Source organism: Brassica napus, chromosome C9, assembly GCF_020379485.1.
Source record: "Brassica napus cultivar Da-Ae chromosome C9, Da-Ae, whole genome shotgun sequence".
Taxonomy (NCBI): Eukaryota; Viridiplantae; Streptophyta; class Magnoliopsida; order Brassicales; family Brassicaceae; genus Brassica; species Brassica napus.
The window spans coordinates 11,807,701-11,822,004 of record NC_063452.1 but is presented as its reverse complement, the minus strand read 5'-3'; the positions used below and the strand labels follow the sequence as shown (position 1 = coordinate 11,822,004).

General features: G+C 33.0%; 1 protein-coding gene and 1 long non-coding RNA gene across 6 annotated transcripts; one reads left to right on the top strand and one right to left on the bottom strand.

Annotated features, from left to right (window-relative positions):
• Positions 1–5,025: 5,025 nt before the first annotated feature.
• LOC106365319 lies at positions 5,026–7,069 on the bottom strand. 5 transcript variants are annotated; one of them, XR_001273458.3, is made up of 8 exons: positions 6,716–7,069; positions 6,594–6,635; positions 6,430–6,530; positions 6,215–6,339; positions 6,050–6,131; positions 5,857–5,973; positions 5,559–5,767; positions 5,026–5,412 (listed from the first exon to the last, which is right to left on the bottom strand). It is a non-coding gene; the product is annotated as an uncharacterized LOC106365319 (long non-coding RNA). The 5 variants fall into 5 exon arrangements; XR_007329313.1 differs by having other exon boundaries at positions 6,594–7,065; XR_002662044.2 differs by lacking the exon at positions 6,430–6,530 and having other exon boundaries at positions 6,716–7,064.
• Positions 7,070–7,644: 575 nt separating this feature from the next.
• LOC106363788 (ran-binding protein 1 homolog a-like) lies at positions 7,645–9,849 on the top strand. Its single transcript, XM_013803475.1, has 2 exons — positions 7,645–7,898; positions 9,543–9,849. The coding sequence occupies exons 1-2, from the start codon at positions 7,645–7,647 to the stop codon at positions 9,847–9,849; spliced, it is 561 nt and encodes a 186-aa protein (XP_013658929.1).
• The last annotated feature ends 4,455 nt before the right edge of the window (positions 9,850–14,304 follow it).

The following is a 14,304-nucleotide window of genomic DNA, read 5'->3' as shown; positions in this document are numbered from 1 at the left end:
GCTACTTTTCCTGCGATGAAAGAGATGCAGTCAGTATTTTTTTAAACATCGGATCAGAGATAGCATAAGAACGTATCCAGTTTGATGCTAACCTATGTGTATCCATGACTCTGTATATAGGCTGGTTGTTTTCACTGTGAGATGTAAGGTATTCCGAGTGAGCAGTGGAAACAGCAATGGGGTGGTTAGTTTCTGTAAACAAAATCAGGTCGATACTGATGTATAAGACAAATGTTAGGGATAACCTCAATCACACGGACATCCCTGAAGATTTCCTTGTAAACGATATTAGTCATTCCATCTTCACTGTCTTTGTCAGAAGTTTCGTCTAACATTTTGAGACCGGTTGGAGTTGTCACTCGAAACGTGGCAACGTACAACTGTCCATGAGTAAAAACAGGGCGAGGAAGATATAAAGCAACTTGTTTTAGGCTCTGTCCTTGACTCTTGTTTACGGTCATGACGTAGCACAGTCTGATTAGGAACTGGCATCTGACGGAGACCGAAATTGACTTCAAATTTTTTCAATTCAATTATCAAAAGTTTTGCTACCCGTAAACGTCATACGAAGATGAGAATTTGTTTTGGCAGGATTGGTTATAGCTTGGAAAGCAAGTTATTCAAATGTAAGGATGTATGGTAATAGGAAATGCATGAATCAAGAATAGAGTGTGGTATATATTTTTTATATATATTTTAAAATTATACATTAGTTGGTTCAGAGATTTATAAATTTTGTAGTCATTATATTCTATCATTTGTTTTTTTTTCTATGAATATCATTAAACTATATACAATCACAGTTTAAGTTTCTATTAAGATAAATCACTCCTTTATATTAAGAAAATAGATAGGTTGTCTGTCTCAAGCTTAAAGGGGTGTTATTGGTTTATATATTTTGATTGATTTAGAAATCCATATAGTATTTATAAATCCAAGTAAAATATGCAAATCCGGAGGTTTTTCCTCGGATTTGAGTCTTTGTATTTTTAACTAAAAAATCCAAACAAATCCATTCAAATCTATTATAAAATCAAATATATTAGTAAATCCGTACTATTGAATAACACTTGATTTGATACAGAATTTATGAATCATTAAACCAATAACACATGATTTTAATACAGATTTGAAAATCATAAAACCAATAACACTAGATTTAGTTTAAATTTTCAAATTCATTAAAATATAACAACCAATAACCCCTACTTAGAGTATTCAAATATTAAAAAATGCCAAAAATAGATTCTACGGATACGTAAACGGGAGAGATCATGCATAAGTATTATTTAAATACATAATACGTTTATTATATATCTTCTCAACCTAAGCCTTTCGCGCCTTCTTGACGACTTGCGAAGCTGGGTCGTCCATATCGCTAAGCATAATACCAATTGTCTCAGAAGCAGCAATCAAAGCTGCTTCACCACTGCCCCCCTTAGATTCGACATGTGCAGGAATTTGCTGTTCACCTCCCATGTCGACGCCATCGTTATCATCTCCTCCCTAATACAGATAGATGATACGAACAATCAAAACATAGTCAAACGATGTAACATCATAACAACATTAGACTTACATTGTGGACGAAATCAGGAAGCGACAGACGTTCACATTCATTGATAATATGGGTGACAGTGAAGCTTTGACGGCTCGAGGTGAAATCATATGTGGTTAACTTGACATGGAAAGTGTACGTTTTCCCTTGCATGCCTGTAACAAACGGAGGCATCCGAGAGTCCTCAGGGTTTACACCGGCTTCAACCTAGAAAAATATACTAACTCTGTTAGTAATTGTCATACGATTAATATAATACTAGGATAAGACATGCGCCTTGCGCAGGGTGAGTTTATTTATATATATATTATCGATAGTTTTTTTTATATATGTGATCATTTTATTTATATATATAAAATATTTTTTGTTGTTATTATATAATTTTTTTCCGATGGATCGGATCAATTTTTATTAAAAATAATGGAACAAAACTATAATTAATACATCATGGGTTGATCGGATTGGACATTAAACAAATTATAACATAAAAACCTTATTTTTTTCATTGAATACATTCTTGAAAAAAGTGAACACTATTGTTTTCACAGTTGAATTATTTTGACTTTTATCTTCCATATGGTTTTGAAAGCTTTCAAATCAACCATCGAATTGATACATGTCATTTTAATGTTTTTAGTCGTATACTTAAGGAAAACTTACATTTTTGTAATTTAAAGTCGTTTTAAAAAATTCAAAATATAACATCTAAGAAAAAATCTAACATATAAGGTGTCCTCATTTTGTATTTTAAAGTCGTTTTAAAAAAAAAAATAACATATAAGGTTTCCTCATTTTTGTAATTTAAAGTCATTTTAAAAAATTCAAAATATTACATATAAGAAAAAATCTAATTTTTTATTATATGGTTAATGTGATTGTTTATTTTTTTTAATAATATAAAATTAAACAAAATGAAGGAGGATGCAAAAATTGTTATCAAATCTTTATTATTCATAATCATTAATTGCAATATATATGTAAATCATATTAGGTAATTTCGTAGCTTTTATTTAGAGAACGAATACACACTTCTTATATTTTAGATTAATATAATGTTCTCTAGTGGACATTAAACAAATTATGACATAAAAACCTTATTTTTTTCATCGAACACATTCTTGAAAAAAGTGAATAGTATTGTTTTCACAGTTGAATTATTTTGACTTTTAACTTACATATGGTTTTGAAAGCTTTCAAATCAACCATCGAAATGATACATGTCATTTTAATGTTTTTAGTCGTATACTTAAGGAAAACTTACATTTTTGTAATTTAAAGTTGTTTTAAAAAATTTAAAATATAACATATAAGAAAAAATCTAACATATAAGGTGTCCTCATTTTTGTATTTTAAAGTCGTTTTAAAAAAAAAAATAACATATAAGATTTCCTCATTTTTGTAATTTAAAGTCATTTTCAAAAATTCAAAATATAACATATGAGAAAAAATCTAATTTTTTATTATATGGTTAATGTGATTGTTTATTTTTTTAATAATATAAAATTAAACAAAAATGAAGAAGGATGCAAAAATTGTTATCAAATCTTTATTATTCATAATCATTAATTGTCATATATATGTAAATCATATTAGGTAATTCTGTAGCTTTTATTTAAGGAAAGAATACACACTTCTTATATTTTAGGTTAATATAATGTTCTCTAGTGGACATTAAACAAAATATGACATAAAAACCTTATTTTTTCCAGCGAACACATTCTTGAACAAAGTGAACAGTATTGTTTTCACAGTTGAATTATTTTGACTTTTATCTTCCATATGGTTTTGAAAGCTTTCAAATCAACCATCGAATTGATACATGTCATTTTAATATTTTTAGTCGTATACTTAAGGAAAACTTACATTTTTGTAATTTAAAGTCTTTTTAAAAAAAATCAAAATATAACATATAAGAAAATTCTAACATATAAGAAAAATCTAACATATATGGTGTCCTCATTTTTGTATTTTAAAGTCGTTTAAAAAAAATATAACATATAAAAGTTTCCTCATTTTTGTAATTTAAAGTCATTTTAAAAAATTCAAAATATAACATATAAGAAAAAATCTAATTTTTTTTATTATATGGTTAATGTGATTGTTTAAGTTTTTTTAATAATATAAATTTAAACAAAAATGAAGAAGGATGCAAAAATTGTTATCAAATCTTTATTATTCATAATCATTAATTCCCGTATATATGTAAATCATATTAGGTAATTCCGTAGCTTTTATTTAAGGAAAGAATACACACTTCATATATTTTAGGTTAATATAATGTTCTTTAGTGTTATATAATTATGGAATAATGTGACACCATTAGATTAAACTATACTTTATATTAGATGCTCTAGAATTCTTTGAAATGAAATTTAGAAGGCATTTAGAGTGCCACCTAGGATTTGAGGTTTTTTTTAATTAATACAAAATTAAGGTTCTAATTTTTCAAATGCTTCTCAATTAATATATAGGAGATGAGATCATCCAAACTTATCACAATTTGGCCAGCTTCAGGTGCTTCAAGACCATGTAGCTTTGTCATCAGTACACATAAAAACGAACGAAGATACCTTCATCAGTGTCATCAGCGATTGCAAGCTCCACTCAGTAGCTGTTAAAAAAAAATCTCATTATAATAATATCATTTCACAAAGAGAAACATAATTGTATAGCTGTTAAAAAAAAATCTCATTATAATAATATCATTTCACAAAGAGAAACATAATTGTATGTAGATTAATGATATATACATAAAACACCAACAGCATGATATATAATTCTCGCAACGCACCTTAAATGACGCGTCTAATAGACGATTCAGATGAAGCCCTTCGAACCCGGAACAACAAAACGCAGCGGTTTGATACCGGTATGGCTTTACGTTTTCATGCAACTTTGGGCCTCACAGAATCGACAGTAATATAAAAGCCCGGTATATAAGGAAACCTATTATAAATGAACCGCAGCGTATTTGACTATGACGAAATTGTGGTTTAGTACACAACGAAGTAGACAATCTTCGTCATTACATTTACAAATTCTACTCCAACATCTCGAGTTAGGAGTTCAAATGGTTTTGTTTTTCCATCAGTGTTTTTATTTATTATGTTTTTCAAAGGGGTCTATTTTTATTTTTTTAATAGGTCGAGATTTGAACTTAATTGACAAACACGTGTGAAGAAAAACGTTATTTGCATATTCATTTGTTTTACACGCGGGATACAAATTATATGATCCGAAAATTTGAAATGTTATTGTTACATTATTCTATTTGTGTCAAGAGTATGAATGGGATTTGTATACATATATAGTTGGATTATTTATAATATATTTGTAGTAATTTCATGCCTTCCCACGTTATCAATAGATTCATTGTATAATTTGAAATGTTATTGTTTAATTATACTTATTCATAATTATAGTCCATAAATCTATTTGTAGCATTCAAATTCGGATCTGCTAACTAATTACTCTGAAATAACTAACCACCAAATCATAAGATTCCCAAAATACGTTTTTGAGTTATATAGAAAGACACATAATACGAAAACTGTCATCATTGAAACTCATAAAGCCACAAAGGAAGAGACGTAGAAAAGGGAAAAAAGGAGAAGTCCACAACATAGATAGATAAGAAGCCAAATAAGTAAAAATCCAAAAACATTATTAAAACTAAGAGCATGAAAACATAACTATCGATACTCCATCTCAAGCAACACGCACCTTCTTATGCGCATTACGAACTGGCTCCTTTCCAGTATTTTTTGATGTCTCACAAACGCCATTGCCGGATGCAATCTTTCCTTCTCCTTGCTTGACTCTGGCTTATCGTCATCATCATCGCCATCACGTACCTGAAACAATCAGTTTTTAGAATGTGTATACAACACTTTAAAACAAAGTAAGATCTTGTAGAACTTTTCATGTAGTGGAAGGGTATATTTTCGTCGTCATCATTCCTATGTCAATAGAGAAACATCATAATGCACATTCTACTCACATTATCGTCAAAGTCAGGGGCTGGAACACACTCAATCTCATTGATGATGCGAGGCACGGTAAATGACTGATAATTGACGGTGAAGTTATACGATGTGACTCTAATTTGGAAAGTGTAAGTCTTGTCTTCCATATCAGCATGCAACATAACACCAACCCCTTGTCCGTGTCAACGCTCGACACCCTCCCAGTGCATAAGAAATCAATTTCCTAAATTTTAAACATCAACATCACATTCAGACATAGTACTGTGAAAATTCTATATATATAATTCCAGTAGCTTTATTAGACCATATTACCTGTGACGGAGCAGTGATGACAAAATTGTTGAGCTCAACAATTGTTATAGACTCGACCTTTCATATGACCTTAGCAGTGGTGCAGCAGGTGGAAGACCAGTGTCCCTAGCCACCAATCTGTACAGAAATATACGATGGTTAGTATCCTAATCTTGTCAACTTACGATTACACATTGAATATAGTCAATCTTACCTATAGAAGACAGATTCTCCTGCATTGGTTTCCTTATCAAAATAAACATGCGTTCATGATATTGCGTTCAGGAACAAACGACCTACAGAGCATAGCAAAAAAAAAAAAGGAATGTGATCTTGCACAATATCACTTGACATCATACAACATAGAACAACAGAGTACCTCCAATCATCTTCGGATTAATGTTCGTGTCAACAACCACCTTTGGATCATCGCGCATGCTTTCAAGCTTCTTGTGGAACGAAATGGCTTGACAGTCGAATAGACTAAGAGTAACATACTCATCACTGCAGATTTGCAGCAGCAATTATTGTAATTTAAATAATCAAACAATTCTAAGAAATCAAGAAGGGCTTAAAAAACGGAAAAAAAATTACTTTTCCATTTTGATTGTCACCATGACACGATTTTTATGGTCACTCACGGTGCTCTTCACCGAACTGATATTAGTATGCTACTTGAATAAACCGACATCAATCTATATAACACAAATCCAATAAGCCTAAGCAAACCATCTAGATATAAAAAAACATGTTCGTACCTGGAAGAGCACTTTCTAGTATTCAAGTCGGAGAGAAAAACTCTTGACATAGTCATAACAACACGAATCAGAATATTGCAAGAGATAGAAAAGAGGATGAGTTCGAAGCGAGAAGTACTCACATATGTATACAGATCCACAGGAGATAAGAACGGCGCTTTGAAGACTCATAGTGGGCGATGGATTCAATTGCAATAAAGACGGAGTAACGGTTCCGGCTGTTTCAACCAGTGAAAGAAACTCAGGCGTCGCCGCCGCAAGAAAGGAAAGACGATACGCAGTTCTCGATCGAGCAGTTAGGGTTACAACGCGAAGTACCTCTCCTCTGGGCCGGACGCAACATCATTACTCAGAGCCCAACATGCATCAGACGGAGAAAGCCCATCACGGAACGCGTTAATGAAACGCAGCGCTTCGGTCTCCTTGGACACGTGTCGACGCGAGATCAAGCGACTTATCTACGTGGCATCATACGTGGGTGAAGGAGAAGTGATGAAAATGTTCTTTATAGATATAGATAGATATATAGTATAATCAATGTATAATTAATTACTTATAAAATTATTATTTGATCAATGTATGATAAATTAAACATTGTATGAATTAAAAATAAAAAATATAGTGACAAATAAAAATCAAATTAAATTGTTTAATCATAGTTATTAATAACTAATTAACTATATTATAAGTTATGTTAATCTACTTAATAGTGTGTCTAATTTGGTTAAGTCAAACAAATTTGTGAATGTTGATCGAATATGAAGATGTACTTATGTATGCCAAAATAGTTTGCGTGGGTGATACAACCAGTAAATGAGGTTGATAAAGCGTCTTCGGGCGGTGTGTGTGGGCACTTGTCCTAGATACATAGTGCCATGTATTAGACCGTGGATTCAAGATTTAGCATTTCATATCTCAACTAGCGACTTTGTGTTATTCATTTCTCTTGTTTTCTCATTTCAGGGGGGATTGATGAATAAACACTTATTTGGATGGATTAGTGCTAATGGTGTTTTCATTCATATTTTATTTGGGTTTAATAAATGTGAAGATGAGTTATGAGATAAAACTATTTTGGAAAAAGGATGAGAAAGGTGTTAACGTTACTGTCACTACCGGTGAAGAAGACGAAGACATTGTACTCGATCTGAAATCCAAGCTAAATGGATTCTCATACAAGAAAGGTTTTGTTGAAAAATCAAAGACGTGTGGGGAGATTCTCCGGCGAAGAACAGCAACGGTGAAGATGACACTGTTAAGATTCGTCGCCAGTAAGAACAACGATGAACTCACTTTTCTTTATCGGTACCATTGAGAAAGAAGGAAAGAGTTTGTTTACAGCAATTAAAGCCCAAAGTGGAGAATGTTAACAAACGGGCTTATTGTTGCTAATAAAAACCCAAGCTACGGCCCACCAAGAAATCATGTACCTGCATAGGGCTGCGACTTCAGATATTCTAATCGGTTCTAGGACCCTGTATATCGGTTATAAGGGCAACATTATCGGTGATGCTAATGACATATCTTAGCATTAATCGTATTTAATTTAAATATAAATTAGCCAATATCATGAGGGACACCGCTTAACTAAGAAGTGTTTTGTCTCGTCCTTAGGAGATATGTGGCGTCGTGGGAATGGCCGATGAAAATTCGTAAGGGCAAAATCGATTTTGGATCGAGTTTCACTTTCCTCGTCTCTTTCGTTCTCTCTCGCGGCGATTGAAAGGGGTATTTTGTCTCAACGGCGCTTCTCCTCTCTGACGGTTCTCCTCCCGACGGATCTCCTCCCGAGGCATCTCCTCCCGACTCTGGATCTCTCGACGGATCTCTCGACGGTTCTCTCGGCGATTCTCTCGACGGTTTTCTCGACGGATCTGTTGATGGTTCTGTCGACGGTTCTCCTCTCTCATCAACATCATATTCCGCGATTCGAAGGTGAAAGGGTAGGTGTTCCTCCTCCGTATGATTTGCATGTATTTGGTTCTCGTTTTCGATCTACTTTGTTGGGATTTGCATGTATTTTTTTTCGTTTGTGTTATTAATCTGATAGTAATTTTTACTCATTCATTGCTTTGATTGCTTTGCTATATATCTATTATAGGGATTTCAAAAATCGATTTAGGGATATTGGCTAATTTTTACTCGTTCATTGCTTTGATTGATTTGCTTTGCTATTTTTTTTTTCGTTTGTGTTATTAATCTGATAGTAATTTTTCGTCTCTAGAGTCTTTGAGAGAGTGTGGTTATTTGATGATACTGATATGTGTAGTTATCGTGTAGATTTAGGGATTTCAATTATAGTTTCACCTATTAAACCATCCTTCCAAATAACGATTTAATCTCCATCATCTTCTTTCTCTCTTCTCTGGTATAACTCTCTCAGATTCCGGTTTCTATTCTCTTATCACTTCTCTCTTCTTAATTCTATGGATCCTAGGATTTCTTATAGCCAGTCTGCTGGTTATATTGGCCTTCTTCACAGTCAACACGAAAGTGTTCATCATGAGAACTCTCCTTATGAGAGTTTTCATTCTGGATCTTCACAGATCCCTCAATTCAGTTCACAACAATGTGAGGCTCCAATGGGAGGAGACATAAATGGACCCCTGCAGAGGACGAGATGCTGATTAGTGTCTGGTTAAACACATCTAAGGATGCTATAGTCGGCAATAACCAAAAGTCAGGGACATTCTGGAAACGAGTAGGAGATTATTTCTTTGCAGCTCTGAATGGTGGAGATGGTGGTGAAAGTTGCGAGCATCTCCATTATAGGCAGAGGTGGTAGAAAATCAATGATCAAACTAACAAGTTTTGTGGTGCATATGCGGCTGCGGAGCGACAAATTAGTAGTGGTCAGCATGAGAATGATGTTCTCAAGGTGGCCCATGACATATTTTACGCTGATCAGGAGTCCAAATTTACACTTGAGCATGCGTGGTGTGTGTTGAGGTATGAGCAGAAATGGCTTAACCTCAACAGCACTAAAGCTTCTGGAAGTTCAAAGAGGAAAACCGTTGAAACAAATTCCCAAACATCAACCACAAGTGTTGGTGAACAAGAGATACGACCGGAAGGTGTAAAGGCTGCAAAAGCTAAACGGAGTAATGCGAAGGGGAAGTCTGTTGCTGAGTATACGGCGGTTTGGGAAATGAGGAAGGAGGATTTGGAGAGGAAAGAGAAACTGTCAAAGCTTGCCATCTTAGACACTCTCCTAGCCAAAACCGAACCATTCAATGAGGCTGAAGAAGTAGCCTAAAACAAGCTCCTCGCCGAGTATATCTAGAGAAATATCTCATACAACATGTCCTAAAACCTTTGTGCAAGAACTTTGTTTTTTTATTTGTGTCTTAAGTACTTTGCTTTCTATGTTTTTAATGTGAACGGTGTCTATGTTTTTAATGTACTTCCTGGTTGCTTTGTATGTCTACCTTTATAAATTAATCTATTATGTTTACTTGCTCGTTGATTAATTATAATGAATGTCCATCTTTATAAATACATGTGAATTTTTGTTAAATAACTCTCTAATATTTACCTTGTAAATTTTTTCAGGTTTCATTAAACATGGGTCTTGATTACAGCTATAGCCAACCTTCCGAGTCTGAGGAGTTTGGTGGGGATGAGTCGGACAGTAACTACAATGAAATAGAAGCTCTGATTCAGCAAGACCAAGCTCAGTTAGACTACGTGAACGCTCAGGAGTTTGTGTACCCTCCGCAGCCTGAGGTTGAATTCGGTTCTCCACATACATGCTACTGTGGGAGTCAACCTCAGATAGCTACGTCTTACAGTACAACCGATCCAGGTCGCAGATACTACACATGTACTAATGTTGATGATGGAGAGTGTCATGTGTGGAAATGGTGGGATGAGGCTGTAATGGAGGAGATGAGAGCCATGGATAGACACACACTTCAGTTAGCCGAGAAGGTAGATTCTCTGAACTTCTTGAGTGACTATGAGACTGACCAGAAGCTTGTTAGACTAGAGAACATGGTGTGTGAGTTGGCCAAGAATAAATCAAGGTCTAGCTTTGATTACTTTATTGCGGTTATGGTTATGATCTTAATTTTCATAGGTATCGTCCTCATCTTTATCTAATGTGTTATGGTTATGGTTTAGAAATGACTCGGATTAGTAATGACCTATGTGTAATGTGTAATGACTAATGGGAAGGTGGATGTGTACTTGTGTAATGTGTACTTGTATTTGGATCATTTTATGTGTAATGTGTATTTGGATCATTTTATGTGGAATGTGTATTTGGATCATTTGACCACAAGAATCAAATTAACGTTTTATGTGTAATGTGTATTTGTATTAGAATGTGCACTTGTGTAAGCTCGTGACTCAAGTAATTTGATATTGTAAGCTCGTGACTCAAGTAACATCTTACTGTAAGCTCGTGACACTTTCCATATAGAGTATCAACATGTGAAATTTTAATCACAATTCACTAGATGTCAAAAAAGTAGTTTCAAGTGTCACAAGATGTACTAAAGGGTCACAAGACAAACAGTATACAATCTCAGAAGACAAATAATATACAATCACAGGATATGAACTTCTTGAGCCTATAAATAAGAGAAACATATTCTTGTTAAAATTACAACTTCTGTACTTCATATCAAAAACAACTTCTCTAGTACTCAGATTAAAAACAATTTTTTTTTCATTCAAAATGGCATCTTCTTCCCATTGTCATTACCACAAAGATGATGATGCTGAATTTGAATCTATGTTTGAAGATTTTTTAGAAATCCCAGATATTATTCCCAAACCAAAAGAGCGAAAAAAGAGTATTTTTATTGAGAGAAACCGGGAAGAAGGCCACATGAAGCTTTGGAATGATTATTTTAGCGAGACTCTGACATTCCCGCACAATATATTCCGGAGACGGTTTCGAATGAACAAGACTTTTTTCTTGCGTATTGTGCATAGACTCTCCCAAGAAGTTGAGTATTTCCAACCAAGAGAAGATGCAGCCGGACGGTCTAGCATATCTCCGCTCCAAAAATGTACCGCAACAATTCGACAATTGGCGTATGGTGGTGGGGCTGATACCGTTGACGAATATGTCCGACTAGGTGAAACAACAGCTAGAAAATGTTTGCACCATTTTACCGCTGGAATCATCCAATTGTTTGGCGATGAATACCTAAGACGTCCCACACCGGAGGATCTGCAAAGACTACTTTATATTGGAGAACAACGTGGATTTCCAGGGATGGTTGGAAGCATCGACTGTATGCATTGGGAGTGGAAGAATTGCCCAGCCTCTTGGAAAGGAATGTATTCACGAGGAACCGGAAAACCAACAATTTTGTTGGAGGCGGTAGCTTCATACGACCTCTGGATATGGCACGGGTTTTTTGGAGCTCCAGGTACTATGAACGATCTTAATATTCTTGATCAATCACCTATTTTTGATGACATTATTAACGGAGTAGCGCCACAAGTAAACTTCTATGTAAATGGTAACCCATACCATTTGGCATATTATCTCACGGATGGGATTTATCCGAACTGGGTGACTTTTATTCAGTCTATCCAACTCCCATAAACTGAGAAGCATTCATTATTTGCTAAAACCCAAGAAGCTGTGCGAAAAGATGTGGAGTGTGCCTTTGGAGTGCTGCAAGCTAGATTTGCGGTCGTCAGAAATCCCTCTAATTTATGGGATAAGGACAAAATTGAAAATATTATGAGAGCATGTATCGTCCTCCATAATATGATTGTCGAGGATGAACGATCATCATCCACTCAGTATGCGGTCGATGAATTTCAAGAAAGAGAAGAGGTGGATACATTTTCCATCAATATGGCTTCAAATCTCGGCAATTCGATTGATCGTCGAACAAGCGTTCGGAATAGACAAGCCCATCATAATTTAAAAAACGATTTGATTGAAAATATATGAGATAAATTTGGACATCTTCCAAATAACATATAATTTATAAGTTTATATGAATTGAATAAAATGTTTGTTTCCTTTTATTTATTATTTGTTATTTTTTTTTAACTTTGTAATTTTCATATGTTTTCAATTTTAATGTTAAACTTCTCTTTTATATGTTTTATTTAAAAGTTATCCTTTATATCTCATTACACATTAAAATAAATATTTTATTTACTAAGATACAAGACAAGTTCTACCAATAATCTACAAAATTACAAATGTCCTTAAACTTTGTCCCTAACTTAAAAATATTAATAAAATATCCTAAGGACTTATTTTTTGTCCCATCAATAATGTTGCCCTAAGGAAATTCTATCCAAATTGTACTTGGTAAATTTTGGTTCGGATTGGATAGTTCCATCCAGCGATTCTGAGTAGGTTTGGTTATACAATTTTAAATCCGAAATATTATATTTTTTCTTTATTTTTCTTTTTCTATTTTTTTAAAAAAGAAATATAAATTAAAATCACATATATATATATATATATATATATATATATATATTAGTAATATGTAAGTAGTTATAAGTTATAACAAAGTTGAAGTAACCCGGTGATATAACACACGTTACATCATCTTTCCAATCCGGGTTCGACTCTCAGAAGATAAATTCTATATTTTCAATCATAGAATTTGGTTTAAAAGGGTTTCCGATTGGTTCCGGGTAAAAACCAAAATCAAACCAATACTCATAGGTAATCAACATTAATGTACACTAGAGCTTGACCCACGCGTATAGGCGGATATTGGTTATTTTATTTTTATAAATTAATATTTATTTTTTATGATTAGTGTTATATATTTTATATGTGTCGTCATATAATTAATTTTATTCAAAAGATCAGATTAAATCGGATAATCTAGTTATTTTTGGTACAAATATTCTTGAACCTGTTTCAGATATATTAGTTATTTTGATATTTTTAGTTTTCTATACACCAGAACTGAACCATCTAAACCCGAGAGGACGCAACTCGAAACCCACACATAAATTTATAATATCCAAGCGGGACCTACTTTCAAACCCAAAAAAATCAGATACCCGAAAGAAACAATTCATACCTGAATGGGTACCCGAGTGTGTTATGCCTAACTGATTCTATAAACAAATAAAAAAACTCTTTCTATGTGTTTGACTAAATTAAATGAAATAAAAAAAATTATTTAGTAAAATAGTTATATGGTGTGAAAAATAAAGTCACAATATATATAATAAGTTTTTATTATTTTGTTCACATGAACTATGTTTTTGAATTATGTGTTTGGCTACATAATTTTTCACTGATTGAAATTAAGATAAAAATAGCAAAATAGACTAAACCAAACTTTTAACCATATGCAAAACCCGATTATTTTACATTTCGATTTTATAAATGGTACAACGTTAATGTTGATTAACTAATAAATAAAAATATGTAATATTATTATTATGATAATATAATTAATTATGTAATGTATTGTTAAAATAATTTAATTAATAAAATAGTTTGGATGAATGAAAATAAGGAAATAAAAGATCTAATAAATCTGTTAAAAATAAGGTTAGTTCTATAAGTAAAATTACTAAAATGACACTATACTTCTTTTTATTTGTATTTCAAATAAAAGATTAGGATATTAAAAGATATTGTAATTAAATTATGTGTAATTTGATAAATTTTCTAAGAAATGGTCCAAATAAAAAATCGTACATAAAAAAACATAGGACTCTAATTTAATAGATTAGATATATTGTTTATATATTTACACCT